General features: G+C 39.6%; 1 protein-coding gene across 1 annotated transcript in view; it reads right to left on the reverse strand.

The window, feature by feature from the left end:
* Nucleotides 1-204: 204 nt before the first annotated feature.
* Nucleotides 205-20,748, reverse strand: part of VWC2L (von Willebrand factor C domain containing 2 like) — a gene marked incomplete at its 3' end in the record, with an annotated part of 152,261 nt that continues 131,717 nt past the window's right edge. Inside the window, exon 3 of the mRNA XM_080798984.1 lies at nucleotides 205-353. Within this exon, the coding sequence (XP_080655110.1) occupies nucleotides 205-353 (149 nt within the window). The remainder of the gene's footprint in view (nucleotides 354-20,748) is intronic.

Genomic DNA, 20,748 nt, shown 5'->3' on the forward strand with positions numbered 1-20,748 from the left:
TATATATATTTTATATAGCAAGAGGGAAAGAGAGAAATTTCCTCTTAGTAAAATATTCACTTTTGTCAACCCTAAAAGGTTTTGCTGGTGACCCTGTTGTAGCTGGCAGGAGTTTGTTTGTTTGTTTTGTTTTGTTTCGAACATGTGCAGTGTAGAAGCCATAGCATCCTTTCCTAAGAACTCCTCCTCGGTTGGGAAATTGTCCTACACAGTCTGCTTGCCTTGGCATTCACGTTTTGAACACTGAGCAGGCTTCCACCAGTCCCCGTTGTGACAGTGACAGATGTTACATTCATCCACTTTCACTTCAATGCCAGCCGGGATTATTGTTGTTCCTGCAAAGCAGTTTGGACCTGGAACACACATATACGTTGATTAGTTGATTAAATCTCAGAGGCTCCCTTTTTCTCTTCTCGACCCCAGTAAAAAAGCCAACCCCCAAAGCCAGGAATGAGTAGGTCAGATTACTCGCCACAGTTTATTACTAAGGTATTTTCTAGCCATCTCTACTATTCTTTTGCACACAGCTCATATTCCCTATGTGTATTTAAAAAAAAAAAAAGATCCAGTGCACAAAAAACCTTCTTATTGTCTGTTACTGAGTACTTGCAGCTTTCTAAAGTATGATTCTGTGGATCAAACTCTATTTGCTTTATCCTCTGGGGTGTAAATGTTGCTGAAGCAGCCTCTGAAACTCAAGTGGGAGTCTAACATGGTCTGCATCAGATGATGGTACCCTGTGGTACCCTGTGGTACCATCTCACTTCCCGTGGTGCGTAGGTGACAATGAACTTGCTCATTGCCTGGCTTCAGCACCTCCCCAAAGCCCAGTTCCTGGAATCCCCAGCTTGTTTCTTGATAACAATAAATAATTCATGACCAGATGATTTATTCATGTCCCAAACAGTCTTTGTTAGAGGTTCATTTGATTTTTATAAATGGAGCTCCTTTAATCTGCCGGCTATCTTTTTTTTTTTTTTTAAGAGTGACCTAAATGGTTGGCTTTTGAAAGTCAGCAGGAATTTTATTTTTCTTTTTCAGATTGAGAAAAGCTTTACTGAAAATGTCACCTGCTCAGTATAGGTGAATATTTTAAAAATTCACCAGTGTTAGTTTTTCACTTCTCTTTCTCTCCTTTCCCCAACTTTCTCTTTCTTCCCAATCTGCAAATGCTGGTATTCAGTATTGGTGATATTATTTCTCAAAATCAAATGGAATAAAAATTGCTTCCCAAGGTGCAGTGGGGTGGTGCAAATTGCTCAAGTCTCTGAAGTACATATTTGGATAAAGAGAGGGAATTCTGTCTACTCATGATTTATCAACCAGCATTACTGGCTACTTTCCATAACCACTACAAAGTAACATACATCAATATCAGTGCTCTACTTTCACTTTCTTACTGCTTGATAAGAATTTACGAGATTATCTTTACCATCAAATAAATGAAATCAGGGGTGATTTGTAGTTCCACTTCATAATTGAAATCTTGTATAAAAATGGCAACTATGAAGTTATAATGCGTTCACACAAATCTATTTAATATGCTAGGATTTTAATCATCTGTTGCTTTAGTGCTCCCAGACTTCAGTTTTGGATACACTTGCCAATGACCTTTGTGTACATATGCCTTTCTTTCAGTTGGTGGCCAAACTTCCCAGGGCGTGTACCTGTGCCTGGTTCTCATGGAGAACCAACCAGCAAGACTAAGAGGGATATAATGGGTCATCACTGACAATTAAACAGCTAGCAAACTGTCTGCTCTCACCCAGGATGGTGCTTCTTTTTATGATGCTGTGGTTATAAGCTCCTGGCCATCTTAACTGCTGATTACTTAAGGATCACTGTTTTAGAATTTAAGTCATTGTTTCATAGGTTGAACGGTCTTTGGGGCTACACCTCCCTGGAAAGATTTCACATGAAATCATTAATTTATTCTGGACCCAGAAAAAAAGGGAATCTGCAGAGAACTTGGCAAGAAGCCTTTTTCAAAATGTAGTTGGTTGTCTCGTGGCTGTTGTTGACAGACCTCTCTCAGCCCAGCCAGTTTTAGGCCAGCCAGAATCTGGACAGAGCCAAACAAGCTTCGGAAGTCAAACTCGATGACCGCTACCACCTGTTTGCCTGGAGCCACCCCAGGGGAAGCAGTAGTTTCTCTCTCTACCCAGATTCTCATCAACTCTTTTCACCCGATTGTATACTTTTTTCCTTAACAGATGGGGGAAGGAAAAAAAAAATGATTTCTAAACAGTGGTTCCAAAACAAAGAAGTCCCTGAAACAGGCAGAATGTGATCTACTGAAGAGTTTTCTCAGTTTCTTGAGGGGATTTGGAAACTTGTCTGCAGAATCATAAGTGTGTGTTTACGTGTGTAAGAGGGGTCATTCTGCTGGCTCACAGTGGGCAGGTTCATCTCAATAGCACAATAAGAGAAAAAAGCAGGGAAAGATCTTTGTAAAAGATTTCTGACAAGTCACTGTGCATGTCTTGAGAGAGATTTTACTAGTGCTCTAATTTTCCTACTTGTTCCTTTCTGCACGTGTTGGTGTTATACTATGATCAGTATGTATTTGATCAGCCTCTCTAAATCATTTCTTAAGAGCCCCTTAGAATTTCCTGCTTTCTCAGCTCAGAAAGTATTAATTTATACTGATTGACAGAATGCAAGGAAAGATCCTTTGCACTTTGCCAGGACTGAACAGAGTCACTGCCCGTAAATAACATAACCACATCAATGGACGGCTTGGTGGCCAGAGATATTTTACAGAATCCAAAATCCCTGTTTGATCTCATGAACAGTAATTTTATTAGCACCCTTCTGAGAGTTTCAGGTTAACTAAAGCCTTAAGTTTGTGGTTAATAGTCTTACCTGCTTAAAAGTAATTTAGACAATTGTCAAGCAGAATGGTTGGCCCTATTTAGAAACTGTTCTAGTTTCGTCCCTTCCCCCTCAATAGTGGTGACGACAAATATTACTTGGGCTTTGAGAGTGTGAGTGTTCCATGTGAGTTCCTTCCATAGGAGATCTATCCTTCTATCTATTCTTCTTTTTTTTTTTTCCCCCTTTGGGAGATGCTTTTTTTTTCTTGGTTTGTGTGGAAGGATAAGTTGCTTAGAAGAGTAAACTCAATGGCAAAACTCAATGGCAAAAACAACACATTTAGTGCAAAAGACTTGGAGAGATCCTTAGAGGGGAACAGTGAAATGATTAAACTGAAGGCTGGCAAAGAGGACATGTGAGAAAAGGTTAAAAGGGTAAGGATTATTTAATCTTGAAAGAGAAGACAGAGGAATAACTCAATAACTCTCAGGGAATTAAGGCTTATTATGTGAAGAATGGTGACCAACTCTTCTTTCTTCTGACACCTAAAATAAGAGGAGATGGAGATACATTGATTCTCAAGGGATTAGAAACACACACACACACACACACACACACACAGATCTCTCAGAGAAATGAGAACTAAGTAGACAACTGTAGGGTGAGATCTCTTCTCTTAGACATCTTTAAGAACACAGGAGGTGTCATCTGTTTGGTATGTTTGAAATTGCCAGCTCCTTAAAAATAAGACCTGAATATCTGTCATTTCTTATGGTCCAGGCCTAATATTGTGTTTGGCACATATTAAAAACTCTGTGTATCTTTATTTAACTAAATTAAATAGTATGAACTAGCTAGTTATATAACGGAAGCAAAATTATTTTCTGAACTAACACATCAGGCTTTACATATATATCGGGCTTAGTCCTAAAATATTGGTATAGAAATATTTTCAATTAATAGTAACATAACAATAATTTTCTGAGCACTTACTTCATGCCAAGGGTATGTCTCATTTAATCTTTCCAATTAGCCATGTAAGGTGCACTTTCTCAACCTTTGTGCAGCTTACATGGCTTACAGGTCTATCTCTGGGCCTCAGAGATAGAAAATAGCTTGCCTGAGATCACATGTCTAGGAAGTGACATCAATAGGATATGAACTCAAATTACTCTAATCTATAGAATACTTTTAGTTGCCTGCAAAAAGGCAGATGCCAACAAGTGCATTGCTGGCTTCCATTGCCCAGATCCTGAGCTTCTGATCAGAATTTAGAAGTCCAGTTGGTTTTAGTATTGAGGAAGCATGCTGAATTAAGAATATTGATGGCTAAACAGAAGTGAGACTGTTTTTCTATAGATATTTATCAGATTTATTGGTTTTATATTGTGTAGCCTTACAATCTTCAGAAAACACAATTCATCTAACAACTAAAAGAAATTTCCCATGGAGAAGATTCTTGGATATGAGGCTTTGGTTTTCCTGTGGGCAGCAGCAAAATTCCCACTGGTACTAGAAGTACACCGAATGAGAAGCAGATTGAAAGTGAACTATGACTCAGGAGTCCTGGTTCACGTCATGGTTCTGTGATTATCTATGTGACCTTCAGCGAGCACTGCATAACCCAAATACTAATGGAACCCAATATGGTCTTGTCTCAGGAAGGATTCATATTTTTGGAAATGCAATAAAACTGGAAAGGCAATTCAAGTATTTCCTGGGAGTTGGAGCAAGGAGGGAAGAGGGAAAAGCAGACTAGGGATACTTCTACACCCCCCAAAAATTCTTCATGAAACATAATTTTCTCTATTATTCTGTGCATCTTTAAGTACTTAATTTGCACACTTACGCAATAGAAAGAGGTTTGTGAACCTTTTCTTTTCCATAATGGAAATTATTCAAAAGAGATCTTTTAAAGGAGAGCAATATATGAAATATGTAAAAGCAGAGTTTCTCTGGTGAGGTGGCCACGAGGAGCCTGCAGCTCTGTCTTTCTGGCAGGACGTTTTTCCCATCTTCCCACTTTAACCTTGCAGAGATAGCTTATGAGGCATCTGCATAGACTATGGGGATCAGAGGGAGAGCATTTGGAGTGATCTCTTCCAGCTTCAGTAACCGAAGAGATCGGGAGAAAATAGATGTCATATTTGCGGTTGTAAGAACTGAGCCGATTTCCTCAGGATTTAAAGTTCTTCTTGCTGAGCCCTGAAATGTCCTGCATTAAAGGATACATAGAAACTACATAGAAAAAGAAGTCTATAGCTACTCTGATCACATCTCCTGAAGACTCATGCTTGGTTGTGATGTTAAATATCACATTGGTTGCATGGAGGAACAAATGCGTAATCTGAAATAAGGTTGGGAAGAAAAGGATCTCAGAGGAAGGTCATAACAGAGAACTTGACCTATGGGTCCATGGAAAGATTTGGTGTGTGTTGGGGGAGGGAGGGGTAGGAGGGTATGACTCACTGAGGAAGCAGAAAAAGCTGTGGGGTTAGAGTGATGTATGTAGTAAGAAGTCACTAGGAGAATGGTGGTATGTGGATCTGGTGCTTCGTACTGGCCTGCAAGAACCAAGTGTTAAGTATTCGGGAATTTTATAATCTTGTTGACATTATTTTGGCAATGGAAAGCCATTGAAACATTTTAAGTAGGGGTGCGTGTGTGTGTGTGTGTGTGTGCACAGATGCGCATGTGCGTGTATACATATATAATCATGAAGTAAAGACATTGATTCAAGAAACTGCACCAGTGTCATTGTATGGTTGATCCACGGGGCACCTGTGATTGGACGAGACATGATATGTCTTGATGGAGGCAGGACCTTTGAGATTGCAGATAAAAAGTAGAACCCTTGCGGGCCCTAGCCCTGGGTGATGGTAAAACACATTGCTTCTTTGCTTTGACACATTAAAAGAATCTGCTAAGATGCTGGGGTAATATTAAATTAGTGTCAGCAATTAACATATTGGCTTAAGTTAATTGATCATATTATTCCTATACAAAGTAAGGTCCTAGGGGAAAATGCTCTAGGAAATGTGCAGTTTGACCTGGGGTGGGAGATGGGAGGGAGGGGATTTAATTTCTAGTAAGACAGCTTAGTAGGAGTCCTGTCGGGGACCAGGATCATGTGAAATCTAATGGAGATACTGGGCTGTTTGGGGGCGGGGAGAGAAGGATCCTACAGTCAAACAACAAAGCCATGTCTAGATAATTTAAGCTTAAAATACACTAATTAAAAGAAGTTTTATATACAGACTATCCATACCAAAAAGAACAAAGTTTGGAGGTAATACAATCAGGAGCAAGGGCCAAACTCATGCTACAGACCCAATAAAAACACACCTTGGGTACCGATAAAGCGGCTTGCTCCCTCGCTATCACCAACCCAGGACCCTGGATGCTGCTGCTGAAACCATCAGCACCATTGCCTCTCTTACTAGTCTTTGCCGGAATGGAGACTTCTAGGATTTACTAGTTTACAAAGTCTACAGCAGGTGAGCCTGGGGATAGAGGTTAGTCAAGGGTCTGCACCTTGGCTACAAGGGAAGCTGAAATGCAAATAGCTGGTAGTTGTAACTTCTTTAGGGAGAGGGAGGCTTTCCTTCTGCACAGAAGATTCCCCAGTCATAGGAAAAGAGGCCGTGGTTTATTGCTGATGCTAAGAAGGATCAGGAGAGTCAGTGAGGGCAAACTTCACCTGCTTTGAGACTTTTTTCTGGGCTGACTGCCAGTATCCTTGTCTAGCAATCAGAACACAAAATAAACATTCAGAACAAGATTGCTCTAAACGTGAGTTTTATAGGTGTTAATAAGACAACGTTTCTGCCTTCAGGAGTTGATATTCTAGTGCGGGCGAATCTGATACAAAGCACAAAAACAAACATGGCCGTTTCAAGACAGTCCCTGAAGAAAGTAAACAAGAGAGTGTAGTTGAGGGCCAGACCCGGAGTGGGAAAATTCTTTATAGTTTACAGAGCATGGCTATATATGTTTTCTCATTTCATATTCACCCTATTGCTGTAAGGTGGTTAACACGAATCCCATTGCACAGGTGCAGGAAGTAAAGCTCAGAGAGATGAAGGGACTTGACAAAAGGCAGAGAATACGCAGCAGGAGAACCTACATTTCAGCTCTCCTAGTCTGACCCCTGGTTGACTACTTCCCTTAAGGAGAATCTTTCTTTTTTTCCTTTTTCTTTTTCTTTTCTTTTCTTTTTTATTTTTAAATAACATATAATGTATTATTTGCCTCAGAGGTACAGGTCTGTGAACCGTCAGGCTTACACATTTCTCAACACTCACCATAGCCCATGCCCTCCCCAATGTCCATAACCCAGCCACCCTATTCCTACCCCCCAACCCCCAAACAACCCTCAGTTTGTTTTGTGAGATTAAGAGTCTCTTATGGTTTGTCTCCCTCCCGATCCCCTCTTGTTTCATTTTTTCCTTCCCTACCCCCCAAACCCCTGATCCTCCTCTCAAATTCCTCATATCAGAGAGATCATATGATCATTGTCTTTGAGGAGAGTCTTTCTTCATGTGTACTGTTATTTCCTTCAATGCCAGTCAGAATCAAACACTCTCCTGTTCCTGTCTCCCAGTTTTCTGTCACAGGACACTCAGACAAAATCCAAATCTAGGCGATGTGATTGAATTTAGTTAATACGTTAGGAATTCTTCTTAAGAATTTTCATGAACAGCCTTATTTCTTCCTGACATGAGGTAGTATTTTGTTCGTTTTGTAAAAGAGACAATGAGACCTAGAAGTGTTTCGAGTGACTTTGAGAAAGCCACACAGCTGGTAAAGGATGGAACAGGGAGGTTGCTGTGTTCCGTTCCAGAAGTCAAACTTCTTTGTGAGTAGGAGCTACTTTCCATTTCCTCCAGTTTTAATAGCATTTGGGATGTTGTGGGACATATTAGAGAGAAAAGTTTGGGATATTTAAGTTCCTCTTTTGAGAGAGAGGAGAGAGGTGTGTGTGTGTGTGTGTGTGTGTGTGTGTGTGTGTAGGTAAAAGGGTGAAGAGGCAAAAGGGTGAATGTAAAGGGGAAGATATGGAGCAGAGAAGCTCCAGCAGCTTTATTCAACCTCTTCTCTCTCACTGTGAAGTGGGAATTGCTCCCAAGAAGCTGATCTCACTGAGGAGTCAGCGTGGTTTCTAGCGATCATCTCAGAGGGCGGCAGCCAGCCTGGCACTGAGACGCATCCGTAGGAGATGCCCTGTCCTTGTTGCTTGTCGACCCAGATCCCCTTTATTGTTAAAATAAAGTCTCTCCTTCCCAGAGACTAGGAAAACCAGGCTGGTCACGACTCCTTTATAGATGCTTCCGGATTATAAATTGGTATGGCGCCCCTGAAAATCCTCCTTCTGACAACAACTTCATATTGCTTAATGATCCCCGTTTGAGTATTGCAATTTCTGGCCTTGATTTGAAAATTTATTATTGACGCTTAGTGTCTTTTAGAAATTGGTTGTAAATGATCTTCCTGCTGCATAAATGAGGCAGATTCCTATTGTGTGAGGCCATAAACATTCTATATTTCTTTGGCAGGGCATCTAAATCAGTGTTTCAGCAAAGGGTAGGCTTGTAGGCCTCAGTCTGTGGATAGAATTGGATTGGATTATGTTCTTCCTTTTAACGGATTTTAATTCTCTGCTTCATGAAGTCTGATAGATGTTATTATGCTATGGAAAAGCAAATAGGCTTTCTGATCAGGTGTACACTCATTTCCAACTATTACAATCTTGGAGAAAATGTTTCTTAAAAAAATAGTAATGCGAGCCGGTGGCAGTTAAAATTTAAGTGACTGAAACCTCCCCAGGATCATGTTGAAATAGCCCTGTCAGGCCCAGACAGAGAGCAGTTACTTGCTGAAGGGAACTTCCAGCTCCCTTCCCTGGAGAATGAGGTACCTCTCTCTGCCTGCTTTAGTCATCCATCCCTACGTTACATTCCAACCATTTTATTAAACCTCAGAACAAAAAGCTTCCTCAGATGAAGGTGGCAAGTTTCAGGAAGGATTGTTTTCTCTGAGGCTGCCCTAGAGGTGCCTGTTAATCATTTTATTTGAAAATTCAATATCACTGAACTCCCACACAAATTTCAGTGTGAGAGCTCCGGAGAGTTTTCTGGCCCTTAAGTATGTAAGATTTATAGCCTGGTGCTCCAATTAAGTAAAATGCAAGGAGCAGAGCGGAGAAAAGAAGGACGTGGTCAAGCTACACAATAGGGTAAAGGTTGGCTGCTCTTTCTCTCATTCTGGGCGCATCCGCAGGCTGGGAGAATCAGGCTTAGTTCACGTCCTGTATTAGTGGGACATACATGTCCAGGCTCACCTTCAAAAGGATGCATGGCCAGAACATGGCTTAACTTGCTATTATAGAAGACATTTTATCTGCTCAGTTTTTGCTTCAAATGATGAAATAGTCCCGCCCAATTTTCCAAGCTGCAATGAGACTCCCCTCCCCTAGTTACAGCAGTCAGTGGTTTTCAGGTAACTTTCATATTTCTTCTCAGCAGTCCTAAAGTTAGGAAGAACTGATATTAGTGTACCCATTTGGCAGGTGAGAGAACTGAGGTTCAAAGAGATGAGGTGATTTACTGCTTACTTATTTACTAGGTAAGAAGATTAGGGCTTGAGTCATACCCTCTATGTTTCAGTCCCATTTCTGCCATTTACAGAAGGTATGATCTCAGTGCCCCCAGCTGCGAAGTGGGAATAATGCTGAAATGAGTGTACCTGTCTTCTGGAGATTTTGAAAAAGCAAGTGAATTAATACATGTAAAGTACTTAGAATGGTGCTTGTCACATACTGATACTAGAAAAATATTGCTATTTATTTATCATGCTGATTATTATTATTACCTGAGTTATAATCTAGGCTACTTTGGATGGGGTATGGATTCTAGGCCCTTTGGTTGGTAGTCTAATTAAAAAAAAAAAAACATCAGTGAAGAAATTAATCTTATTAATGCTAATTTATATACATATGTGTGTGTATATATATATATATATATTTTTTTTTTGTTTTTTTTTTTGCAAAGTTAGTGAGCATACAACAATAAAATTTTTTCTATGTGGATTTTCCCCAGGCCTATTCACTATTTACCAGAAAGCTACATGGATAAAAAGAACACCTGAATAAAGAGCATCACTGGGGAGAATTAGGGGAGATCTATTAGTTTGAGCTAGCTGTTGACTATGGAAGGATCATTAGAAGAATGATTTAAAATGGTCTGTTTGGACTGCTAAGGATAACTGTTTTTTGTTTTTTGGTTTTTTTGTTGTTGTTGTTGGAAAGAAAGGGTCCAGATATGGTGGGAGAAAGTCTAAGTTAAAGGATAACAAAGACTGCATAGTAAAAGGCAGAGTAGGCAGTGTTATCTATATATATCTAAATATCTGAATTATTTCTCTGCCCATCCATCCATCTGTCCATGATCTATTCAATCTTTTAAAGATTTTTTCTTAAAAACAAAAACAAGATAAGTATAAATTCCTGTTAATAATGGACATATTGAATGAATTATATGAACTGCTCCATACTCTTCAGTAACCATTAAAAATAATGTATTACTACCTCCAGCTGACTTGCAGAGATTTTCTTGAGTTCTTATTGAATGAGAAAGGCATTGTACAGAGAGCTGCGTACAATATGGCCCTATTTTAATAAAACAAATGTAGATAAACAAACTTCTGTTTGTATGTTGGTATAGAATTATATGCAAATAGAGAAAAAATAAAGAAGTACCAATACTACATTGTTGACACGGATTATGTTGCTGCAGGGAGGGATTGCTGATGGGGAAGGAGATGACTAGGACAAAGGAGCAGGATAAAAGCGCGTGCATTATGATCTGTGCAAGTGCATCATGGTTCTATGTATAAAAACAGAGAATTCTTACATTGCATTGCATTTTAAAATCAATGTATATGTTTAATGATTAAAACCTTTTCCCCCTTAAAGCCTGGTATAAATTGATAATGCAGCAGACAGATCCATTTAGAAGTGAGGAAATATAGTGAAAATCATAAAAAAGGGCAGACAAAGCAGAACTCTCAATATTCATTTTCTTGAATCTAGAAGTTTTATGGCTGTGCTGTTTATTACAGTAGCCACTAGCCACATGTGCCTAGGGGACACTGGAAATGTGGCTAGTCCAAAATGAAATATCAGATTTCAAAGATTTAATATGCCTTTGAATGTAAGAAAAAACAAGTAAAATAGGTCATTAATATTTACTATGTCAATTACATATTGGATGAAAATATTTGGGGTATATTGAGTTCAGTAAAATATATTATTAAAATTCATCTCTTTTTTACTTTTCTAAAGTGGCTAATTAAAAAAAATTAAAAGTTGTTTAAATTTAAAATAATATTAGAAAACTTAAAATGACACGTGACTTTCATATCTCTATTATTGCCAGCATTGAGGGATTTTTAAAAAATTTTTTAAAGTATTTTTTAAAAGATTTTATTTATTTATATATTTATTTGACAGAGAGAACACAAGCAGGGGGAGCGGGAGCCAGAGGAGGGAAGCAGGCTTTGCCCAGCAGGGAGCCTGATGCAGAGCTCAATCCCAGGACCCTGGGATCATGACCCCAGCCAAAGGCAGATGCTTATCCTTAACCGACTGAGTCACTGGGGCACCCCCCCAGCATTAAGGAATTACAAGAGGATAACAAGGTGTTAGTAATGGTCCAGAGGAAACTACCATTTACATAAACCTGGTAGGAAAGAATGCTAGGTGTTGTGGAAAAGGGCATATTTTCAGCACAGGGATTCTCAGTGTGGGCCCTTGATCATCAACATCATTGGGAACATCTTTGAAATGCAAATTTTCCAGCCATGCCAGATGCCAAGTGAATCAGAACCTCTGGCTATGGAACCCACAATCTGTGTTTTAACAAACATTTCAGGTGATTTTGATGCAGGCTAACATTTGAGAACCACTACTTTAGAATAAAGGAGACCTTGGATAAAAACCTTACCATTGGGCACCAGGAAAATAGCATAATTAGTCTGAGTATTGGAAGATGCCTCAAAATAGACTGAGCTCATCCAAAAAGCAATGAATTCATCATGCTACAAGAACATAGGCTTTTAGCCATGGGGTCATTCCTGAGGAGAAATTTTGAGCAAGTAAATGGTAGTTAAATGGTTCAATTACTTTCAAGTTTCAGCACAGCCTCTGAGCTGTCATTATTGTGTTTCTTTGATAAGTGTGATTTTTACCCACATGACAGCTTTGAGAATCAAAGAATCATGTGTGAAACTTGGCATTTGGAACCATTTTGGATGCTTTAATGACCTCACTTTCTGAAAAACAAGTTGGTTATCACTGGAAAGAAAATAGTATATATTTATCTTTGGGATAGAAACATGTTAGAAAAGCTTGTATTACTCAGTTTTGTCCAACTGTCATATAAAAAAAATTTTTTTAAGCAACAAACTTTCTACTTTTGAGAGCTAACTTAGTATCTTTGAAAATTGCCTACTTCATTGATGAAAAATTGCAAACCTTTTTTTTTATTTCCTTAATATGCTTCAGTAAACACACTAAAATGGAAGTCACATCCTTGTTGGGGAGAGGAGCATAAATCCACAAAGTGGGCATCACCACACACAGACACACACACACACACACACACCATATCACATTTCATAATGGAGGTAAAGAGAAAAATTTCCATTTTCATTCTTTATCTTTGAAGACACAAAATGCTTTGCAACTGGAAAAAAAAAGATGATAGGCAGATTATTTCATTATTGGGCTATATGACCAAAGATGCCTGACTGACATTTCTATGATTTTCAGAGCAATGTATTACTAGACATGCCATGGGTAAATTAAGAAACAAAGTGACATTTTCTTTAATGTCCATCTAGATAGTTAATAACTATGGCACAGAAATGATGACAAGATTAGTCAAAATAAATAGTATAAATAAGAGTCTAGTCTGGAAACATTTTAGTCTAGATATATAATGTCCATCAGATAGATGTATTTCCTTCTTACATGCATTTAGCACAAGTAGATCTCGAATATAAATAATGGGATAAAATTATGAAAAATGAAATGAAGAATATACCTACCAAGGGGATTTAATCTAGTCTAGGAGTCAGAGAAGGGTGCCTTAAGGAAATGATGGGTGATAATGGGAGGAAGGGACAAAGGAGTGACATATGAACAGCTCCTAAGTGCAATGAAAGCTTGGCACATAGGGAAACATTTGAGATTCTGCAGAGAATCAATGAGAGGAAGGATCAAGGACAAAAATAGAGACATAGGTAGGAGCTAATTCCTTGTGTGTGTGTGTGTGTGTATGTGTGTGTGTGTGTAACTATATTTTGGATTTTGGATTGCATCTAAAGGACGGTTGAAACCATGACATCACCAGATTTACTTTTTAAATAGTATACACTGGGTTCAGTGTGGATAATGAGTTGAGTAGAAGTGAAGGCTGTGTTGCAGAAGGTAGACCAATTTAAATAGTTCTTGAATTAGTCCAGGGAAAGAGAATCATGGTTTAGACAAGGATGGTGGCCCTGGCAATAGAGAGCAAAGAGCGAATTTGAGCAGTATTTAGGAGTTGGAATCAACATGATTTGGTGATAGAGCAAATGTGTGAAATAAAGTAGAAGATGATTTGAGCAAGGATACAGAACACTGATGAATGAACAGAATGCGAGGGAAGGCAGAAGAGAATGCAGTTAATGTTAGAAAATTTGAACCTATGCGCCCATGAATCATCTAAGTAGAGATGAATAGCAGAACAGAACTGACTGAACTGGGCGGAGAGAGTTGGGAGTGTCTGGTAAATGAATGGTAATTGAAGCCGGGGGAGTAGCCGTGGTTTCCCTGGAGCTTGGTGTAGTACAAGAAGAGACTCTAGGGCATCAACATCATTTAAGGAGCAGACAGAGGAGTTGGAGCCCATCAAGGTGACTTGAGAAGTCTTCAAAAAGGAAGAAAAAAAATATCAGTATATGGTATCAAAGGAGCAAAGGAAAGGACATGTTTCTGGTAGGATAGGTGACAGCAGTGTCAAATGCAGTGGAGAGGGCAACTGATATCTGGATAGAGACAAGGTTATTGGTGACTCACGAGAGCAATTTCTGTGGAGTAGTGAAGGCAAAAGCCAGGCCAAAGAAGACTGAGGAATAGTGGGCAGGAAGGGGAATATAGACTTGAAGTCCAGTCAGTAGCTCTATGAGGCCAGGGTTTAAGATGAGTGAGATAAACATGTTTAAATGGTGGTGGAGAAGAAACAGGGAGAGAGAGGTTGAATATAAAGAAGCAGGGTTGGAGGGGTGGGAAGAATTCTTGATGGAACAGTCTCTGAGAAAGCCAGAGAGCATGGAATAATGACTTCGATAGCAGATAGGGAACCTCCTCCATGGTGATAGGCAATAAGAGGCTGAGGGAGTTTCTGTGACAATTTCTATTTCCTCTAGGAAGTAGGAAGTAGCACTAATCTGTGGAGTGGAGGGAGAAGGAGAGGAAACAGAGGGGTTAAGACAGTCTTTTGGGGAAATGAAAAGGCTAACTAGGGAAACATAATGAAATTGTTGCACAGTTCGAAGGTCCAGATGAGGATGGTGGCCACATGTAATGGTACCAATTTGAATGTTTGTGCAGTTGTCCCCTCTGTACTTCAGCAATATTGAGGAATAGTGCCCCAGGCAGGCAGTCATTCTGGAATGGCCCTGTGACCTTGGGACGAATCACTCATTCTCTCTATGCCTGTGTTTCCTCATCTGTGACCTGGAATCTGATAGGATTGTTGTGATTATTAAGTGAGTTAATACCCACAAAATACTGAGAATAGTTAGCATATTGTATGCACCCTGGAAATGTTAGCTATGCTCCAGCTTTGGGGTTTGGGCAGGCGTGTGAGGACAGGAGAAAAGGGAAAGGAGTTATTAACAAGAGGGTGGTTGAAATTGTAGACAAAGGAATTAAGCTGGAGAACAAAGAGAGTGAAGCTTATTCCCAAAATAACTAGGTTATTTTGTATTTACCGGATGTCCTTCTGGTATAGGGCCTAAGATTATAGTAGGCTAGTTTTGCTGACAGAATTATAGTGTTGGTGGAAAGTGAAATAACATTATCTGAGATTTGTCATTTCAGGTCCATTCACAGTCCTTGACTGTGGTATCCAATGCGTAAGGGAGTTACATTAAGAAGATTGTTGTGTTGTTGTTGTTGTTTTATGAGAACTTTAGCTTGAAGCACATTCTGTGTGTCACATTTCATGGTCTGAACTCCTGTAAAACGGGAACGTTCTTAAAAAGAGAGAAAAAAAATCATAAGCAATATTAAGGGAATCCCCTCAAGTTAAGGCAATTTTGTTTAAAGGCTGTAAATTTGCCAACTGTTTATGTTCTTTTCCTTGAGGTCCACAATGCAATTTAAACCAGAAAAACAATCAGTTTGGTCCGAGCTTGAATTGCTGCAGAATAAACAACCTCCAAAACTGAACTTTAGAAGGAACTCTTTGCAATGCTGATGTACTGAAACACTCAGAGGTGCAGTTTTGTCTCCAAGAATGTATTTTGTATGGTCATTCAGATCATGCTTGAGACCCTGGCCTTTTATCATAAACATAAATGGACTTGAGACACCAATATTTATTTCCAGGTAGGAAAATTATTGAGGTTTTATATGGAAGAAATATTATTGAAGAGCCTGTCGAGTTCTCTGAAAATAGGAAAATAGCTTCATGCACTAATAAGCAAATAAATAAAATACAATTATAGAGTTAAGACCTGCTTGCTCCCCCCTCCCCACCCCTGGAGAGTCTAGAAGTCTTGATTTTATTCTTGCCTATGGAAATGATTTTTCCTTCAGTTTAGAGGAAACATTTAGAAGTGGGGAGGGTGGGGAAAAGAAGGATCCAGAGAGTCCATGTTAGGTACAAATGTTGCCAGTCTTATCTCAAAGATATCCCCAAATCTGCTGCCTTCCCAGAAATTGCCAATGGCCAGATATCAATTATTCAGGATAGTTTATTTATTCACTTACCCAAAAGCATTTATTGAAGGGTACCTATGTGCAAATTGATAGAGATACAGTGATAATAAGGCCAATTCCCATAAACTCTCAAGGAGCTTATACTCTAGCAGAAGTGAGGTGAATACATGGAAACTGGACTTTGGAGAATGTAAGAAGGAACCTAATCGAAACTGAAGACAAGAAAGGCTTTCTGGAGATGTGAAGCCTGAGTGGATCTTGTGGGATGACTGGGAGCTATTCTGTTAAAGAATCAGGGTGGCACTGGTGGGTAGGAAAGAATGGTCCAAGGTAAGTTAGTGGAATGAGCAAGAAAAGGTTATGATTCATTGAAAAAAAAAATGTGAGGAATTCCATTTAGCTGGGGATTAGGTTTCCAGGAGTGGTATAGGGAGCTGAGGCTAGAAGAGAAGGAAGGGCAGTGGACAGGTCCCAGAAGACTTGTAAGCTGCACAGTAGAATGGCTTTCACTGTTGAAGGCATGGAACCAAGTACTAAAAGGTTGTTGAATGGTGGGGTAGCATTATCATATTTGTGCTAGAGCCAGAACCCTCCTGCCCTGTGTGGGGTGGCTCTGGAAGGCATTCAGCCTGGAGGGACCAAGAACAGTAACTACTCCAGAAAGGAAATGAGAGGGTGCCTGGGTGACTCAGTGTTCTGGGAGTCCGGTTCTCCCTCTACCTTTCCTCCTTACTTGTGATTTCTCTCTCACACATTCTCTCTCAAATAAATATTAAATTCTTAAAAAGAAAAGAGAAAGGCCCACAATGAACCAGTGGCAACAGTAATGGAGAAGAGAAGACAAGCCAGGGTGATACTAAAGAAATTAGAATTGATAGTATGTAGATGTTAAGTAGTATGGAAGAGGAAATAAAATGCTTATAGTTCTTGCTGATATGGGGATAGTAGGTGGTGTCTTTCACTGAGAGAAGTAAGGCAGGATAGGTAAGTTTAGGGGAAAGGTCCAGAGTTCAGTTCTAGAACACTGAGTTTTAAATGTCTTTGCTAATAATAAGGTCAGAATAAGTCATGAGATATAAAGGTTGAGATATCAAGGGAAATATTTGAACTGGAAGCATCAATTCAGAAGTTTTCAAGATACAAATGGTGATTGAATCCATAGAAGTGGCCTCTTAGGAAGAGAGAGAATAAGTAACAGGAAGTTTACTATTGGCAGAACCCCAGGGAACTAAGATTTAAGTCATGAGTAGAGGAATGGAAACCTGAGAAGAGGTCTGGGAATGAATGGCTATAGGGATGATGTAAGAAGATGTATTGGAAGTCAATAGAGAAGAAGCTTTCAGTAAGGAGTCAAGTGTCACTGGGATGTGGAATAAAATGAGTTGAATGTATACATTGTGTTTCGTATCCAGCAGGTCCTGGATGCCCCAGACCAAAGCAATTTCTGTGTCCTTATGTGGTGGAAGCTGGATGTCAGCAGGCTTAAAAGTGACATGTGAGGTTAAAAAATATGGAGACTACATACTCAGGAAGCCTGGTTTTGAAGAGAAGTTGAGATGCGGGCCAGGGGACAAGAGGACAAACTTACTGAGCAGGAAGGAACTCATTCAATCTATTTGAGGCCTTTCATTTTTCATTTTTATTTTTTTAAGATCAGGGAGATGTACCTATCTATAGGCTGAGAGGAAAGAACCCATGGTGAAGGAAAGGTTGCCCGTTTAGAGAAAAAGAAGTGGTATAGGGAATGAGTTCTAAGACTTGCTAATCAAAGTAAAGTAACATGGTCTTTATTATAAACGGATGTTGAATTTCATCAAATACTTTTTTTTTTTTTTTTGCATCTGTTGAGCTGCAACAACAGAAATGGATATAGAGGGAATTATGCTAAGTGAAGTAAGTCAGAGAAAGACAAACACCTCATCTTTATACGTGGAATCTAAACAACAAAACAAACCAAAACCAAATCAAACCAAACCAAAATTCAGAAAGCGATTCATACATACAGAAAACAACCTGGTGATTGCCAGAGGGAGTGGAGTGGGGGAATGGGTGACTTGGTGAAGAGGATTAAGAGGAGAATCTGAAGTCATAAAATAAAGAAGTCACAGGGATGTAAGGCACACCACAGGGACTATAGTCCATAATACTGCAGTAAGTTTGTATGGTGACAGATGGTAACTAGACTTAGTGTGGTGACCATTTTGTAATGTATGTAAATGTCAAGTCACTCTGTGGTACACCTGAAACTAATCTATTGTATGTCAACTACACTTCGATAAAATAAAAATAAAATAAAATAAAATGCCATGATCTCAGGGCCAGCAGCAGAGTTATCACCAGGGAGCTTGTTAGAAAGGAATAATGCCAGGCCTCCCCCAGACTTCCTAAACCAGAGTCTGCTTTTAAGGAGAAAGGAAATTCTACTGAACTATGAAGATAAGGACTATAAGATGTGAAGAGGACAGGTCTATTTCTTAATGTAGGCGGGGGAGTGAAAATGATGTCACTTTGCTGGGAAGGGATGATGCAGCCTACTGAGAATGGGAGGGAGTTGGGGACATGTGGTCCAAGAGAGCCAGCTCATAAGGTCTGAACGGGTAGCATGGAAAGCTTGATTGAGAGAGAAACCTTGGAGTCTATTGTCATATACAACTAAATGTTTGTGTGAAAGTTTCCACCAGCCTAGGGCTGGGATTGGAGGAGGCAGGCACTTTGGCTGATGTTGTTTGGGGTTTTGCTAGGCAGGTGGAAGGTGATGGGAAAGAGGGTGAATTAATGAGTGAGGTCTAGGTTGAAAAGGGTAATCAATAAAAATCAATGGGAACTGATAGATTGGAAGGAATTGGGGAATCCATCACAGTCATGAATAGAAGTGAGAAATATTACACTGCCAGCAACAGTGGCTGCTTGTCCAAAAAAGAGAGGTTCCTTTTCACTGCACAGCTTTTTGTATGTTTTACAAATAGCCCCTCTAAAACATCTGTTCTCTCCCTGCCCTGGTGACCTATCCAACCAGAGTCTGAGACTGTTCCAAGTACTGAAACTGTCTACTAAGATAGCTTCCTCACTGTGAAATCTACTACAACTTCTCAGTTCTTTAAATGAGAATAAGAAGATTTGTAAAATCTGACTGAGGATTTTTAAAGACCAGAATGATGTTCTTTCCTGTCTTGAATGCCCTTTATTTTTTTTACAACCATTTGTGGAATTTATACTCAAAGTATGTTATAAATGCTACACTGATTCTCCTCCTCAAATGTTCTTTCTTTAACTTTTGAACCTCAAAGCACTTTGTTCCTCCCTTATGACACTATTAAACTATATATATATATATATTTTAACATAGTTGAGCAGTTTTATCCCTTCTAAGAGATTATAAAATCTTGACTAGCAGGAGCTGCCTTGCTAATTTTTGTTGTAGTGCTTGGCAAGGAAGAGGTTTTGTTGCTGAGTCATAGGGTTCAAGAATGGGGTGGGAGGGCCAGAAAGGTAATGCTAGAGAGAGGGTTGGTGGAAGATTATGGAAGGTATTTTGTATCAAAATTAGAGGTTTATATTTTTAACCTCTAAAATGGGGAGCCGCTGGGATGCCTGGGTGGCTCCCTCAGTTAAGTGTCTGCCTACGGCTCGAGCCATCACCCTGGGGTCCTGGGATTGAATCCCGCATCAGGCTCCTTACTCAGCAGGGGAACCTGCTTCTCCCTCTGCCTGCCTCTCTCCCTGCTTGTGCATTCTCTCTCTGACAAATAAATAAATAGAATCTTTAAAAAAATAAATGGGAGCCACTGTAAAGTTTCCAGTATTGGGAAGTGATGTGGCATTAACATTCCTGAAAACCCACTCTGTCTAGGGGTTGGAGGACTGAGCAGATGTGTGTAGGATGAGAGGCAAGGGTGACTTAGAGAACAGTTGTGACTGTCTAAGGGAGGCACAAGACTTTTGAGACAAGGCATAATTTTGAGCCTGAACAGGAAAAATCTCATTTAATATATTGTGGGATTTAATGACTGTGGATGTATGGAATAAAGCAGAGGAAGAAGCCTGTAGCTCATCCCTGGTTTCTGGATTAGGTGACACAGATAATGCCATTTCCTAAGATGGACAGGAAGGAAACCAGGTTCACGCAAGAGGGGAGGGGATGGTGAGATATGGATGGGTGGGTTGGGGTGAGGGGGTTGGGGAGTAGACTGATGAGTTCAGTTTTTGATATTTTTAAATGTTTTCTTTGTGGTAATAAATGCTGGCTGAATACATTAGAAAAAAAAATGAATGTGAGACTGTGTTTTGAACTTTAAAGAAGAGCCAAGGTTGAAATGGAAACATGTTATTAAAAAATATTTACATTTATTTCCCCAAGTGGAATTTATAAACCACTCCTATTGCCAAGTCTGTGGTGGGGAAGCAAAACATCTGGTTGAAATTCCACTGACCTTTAGATACACCCAAGTTTTCATATGATGCTCATTTTCATTCCAAATGGCAGAGCACAGCCCTAGGGATGGTACTTTCTGGAGCATTTGAGCAGTAAAGAGAATTTGTGCAACACTTGCATTTCACATGCAGATTTTCGAGCCTGCTTGGTTTTAAACATTGAGTTAGGCACTTTTTAAACATTTCCCTATCTGAGTTTTTCTCTTTGCATCAGAAAGTTTGCAGAGTGATCGTAAAAGATATTAAGAAGCAAGTCTTTGATCTGGTCAGTGTTTTTCTGAGCCTTAGCAGAGGCTTCTAGAGAGGGCAGTAACAGGGCATCAGGGATGTTATGCATAGGAATCTAAAAGGAAGGGCCAAGAAATGTACCCTCTAATTCTACATGGACTTCCATCTTTTATAACGTAAATATATGGCTGGACCAATTCCCTAATACAGCTTGTTTGCTGCACCAGCATAACTTCATGTTGTCCTAATTGCTTCTTTTAGTCTGTGATACCCCAACACTTTAG

The sequence above is a fragment of the Martes martes genome (assembly GCF_963455335.1).
Source record: "Martes martes genome assembly, chromosome: 3".
Taxonomy (NCBI): Eukaryota; Metazoa; Chordata; class Mammalia; order Carnivora; family Mustelidae; genus Martes; species Martes martes.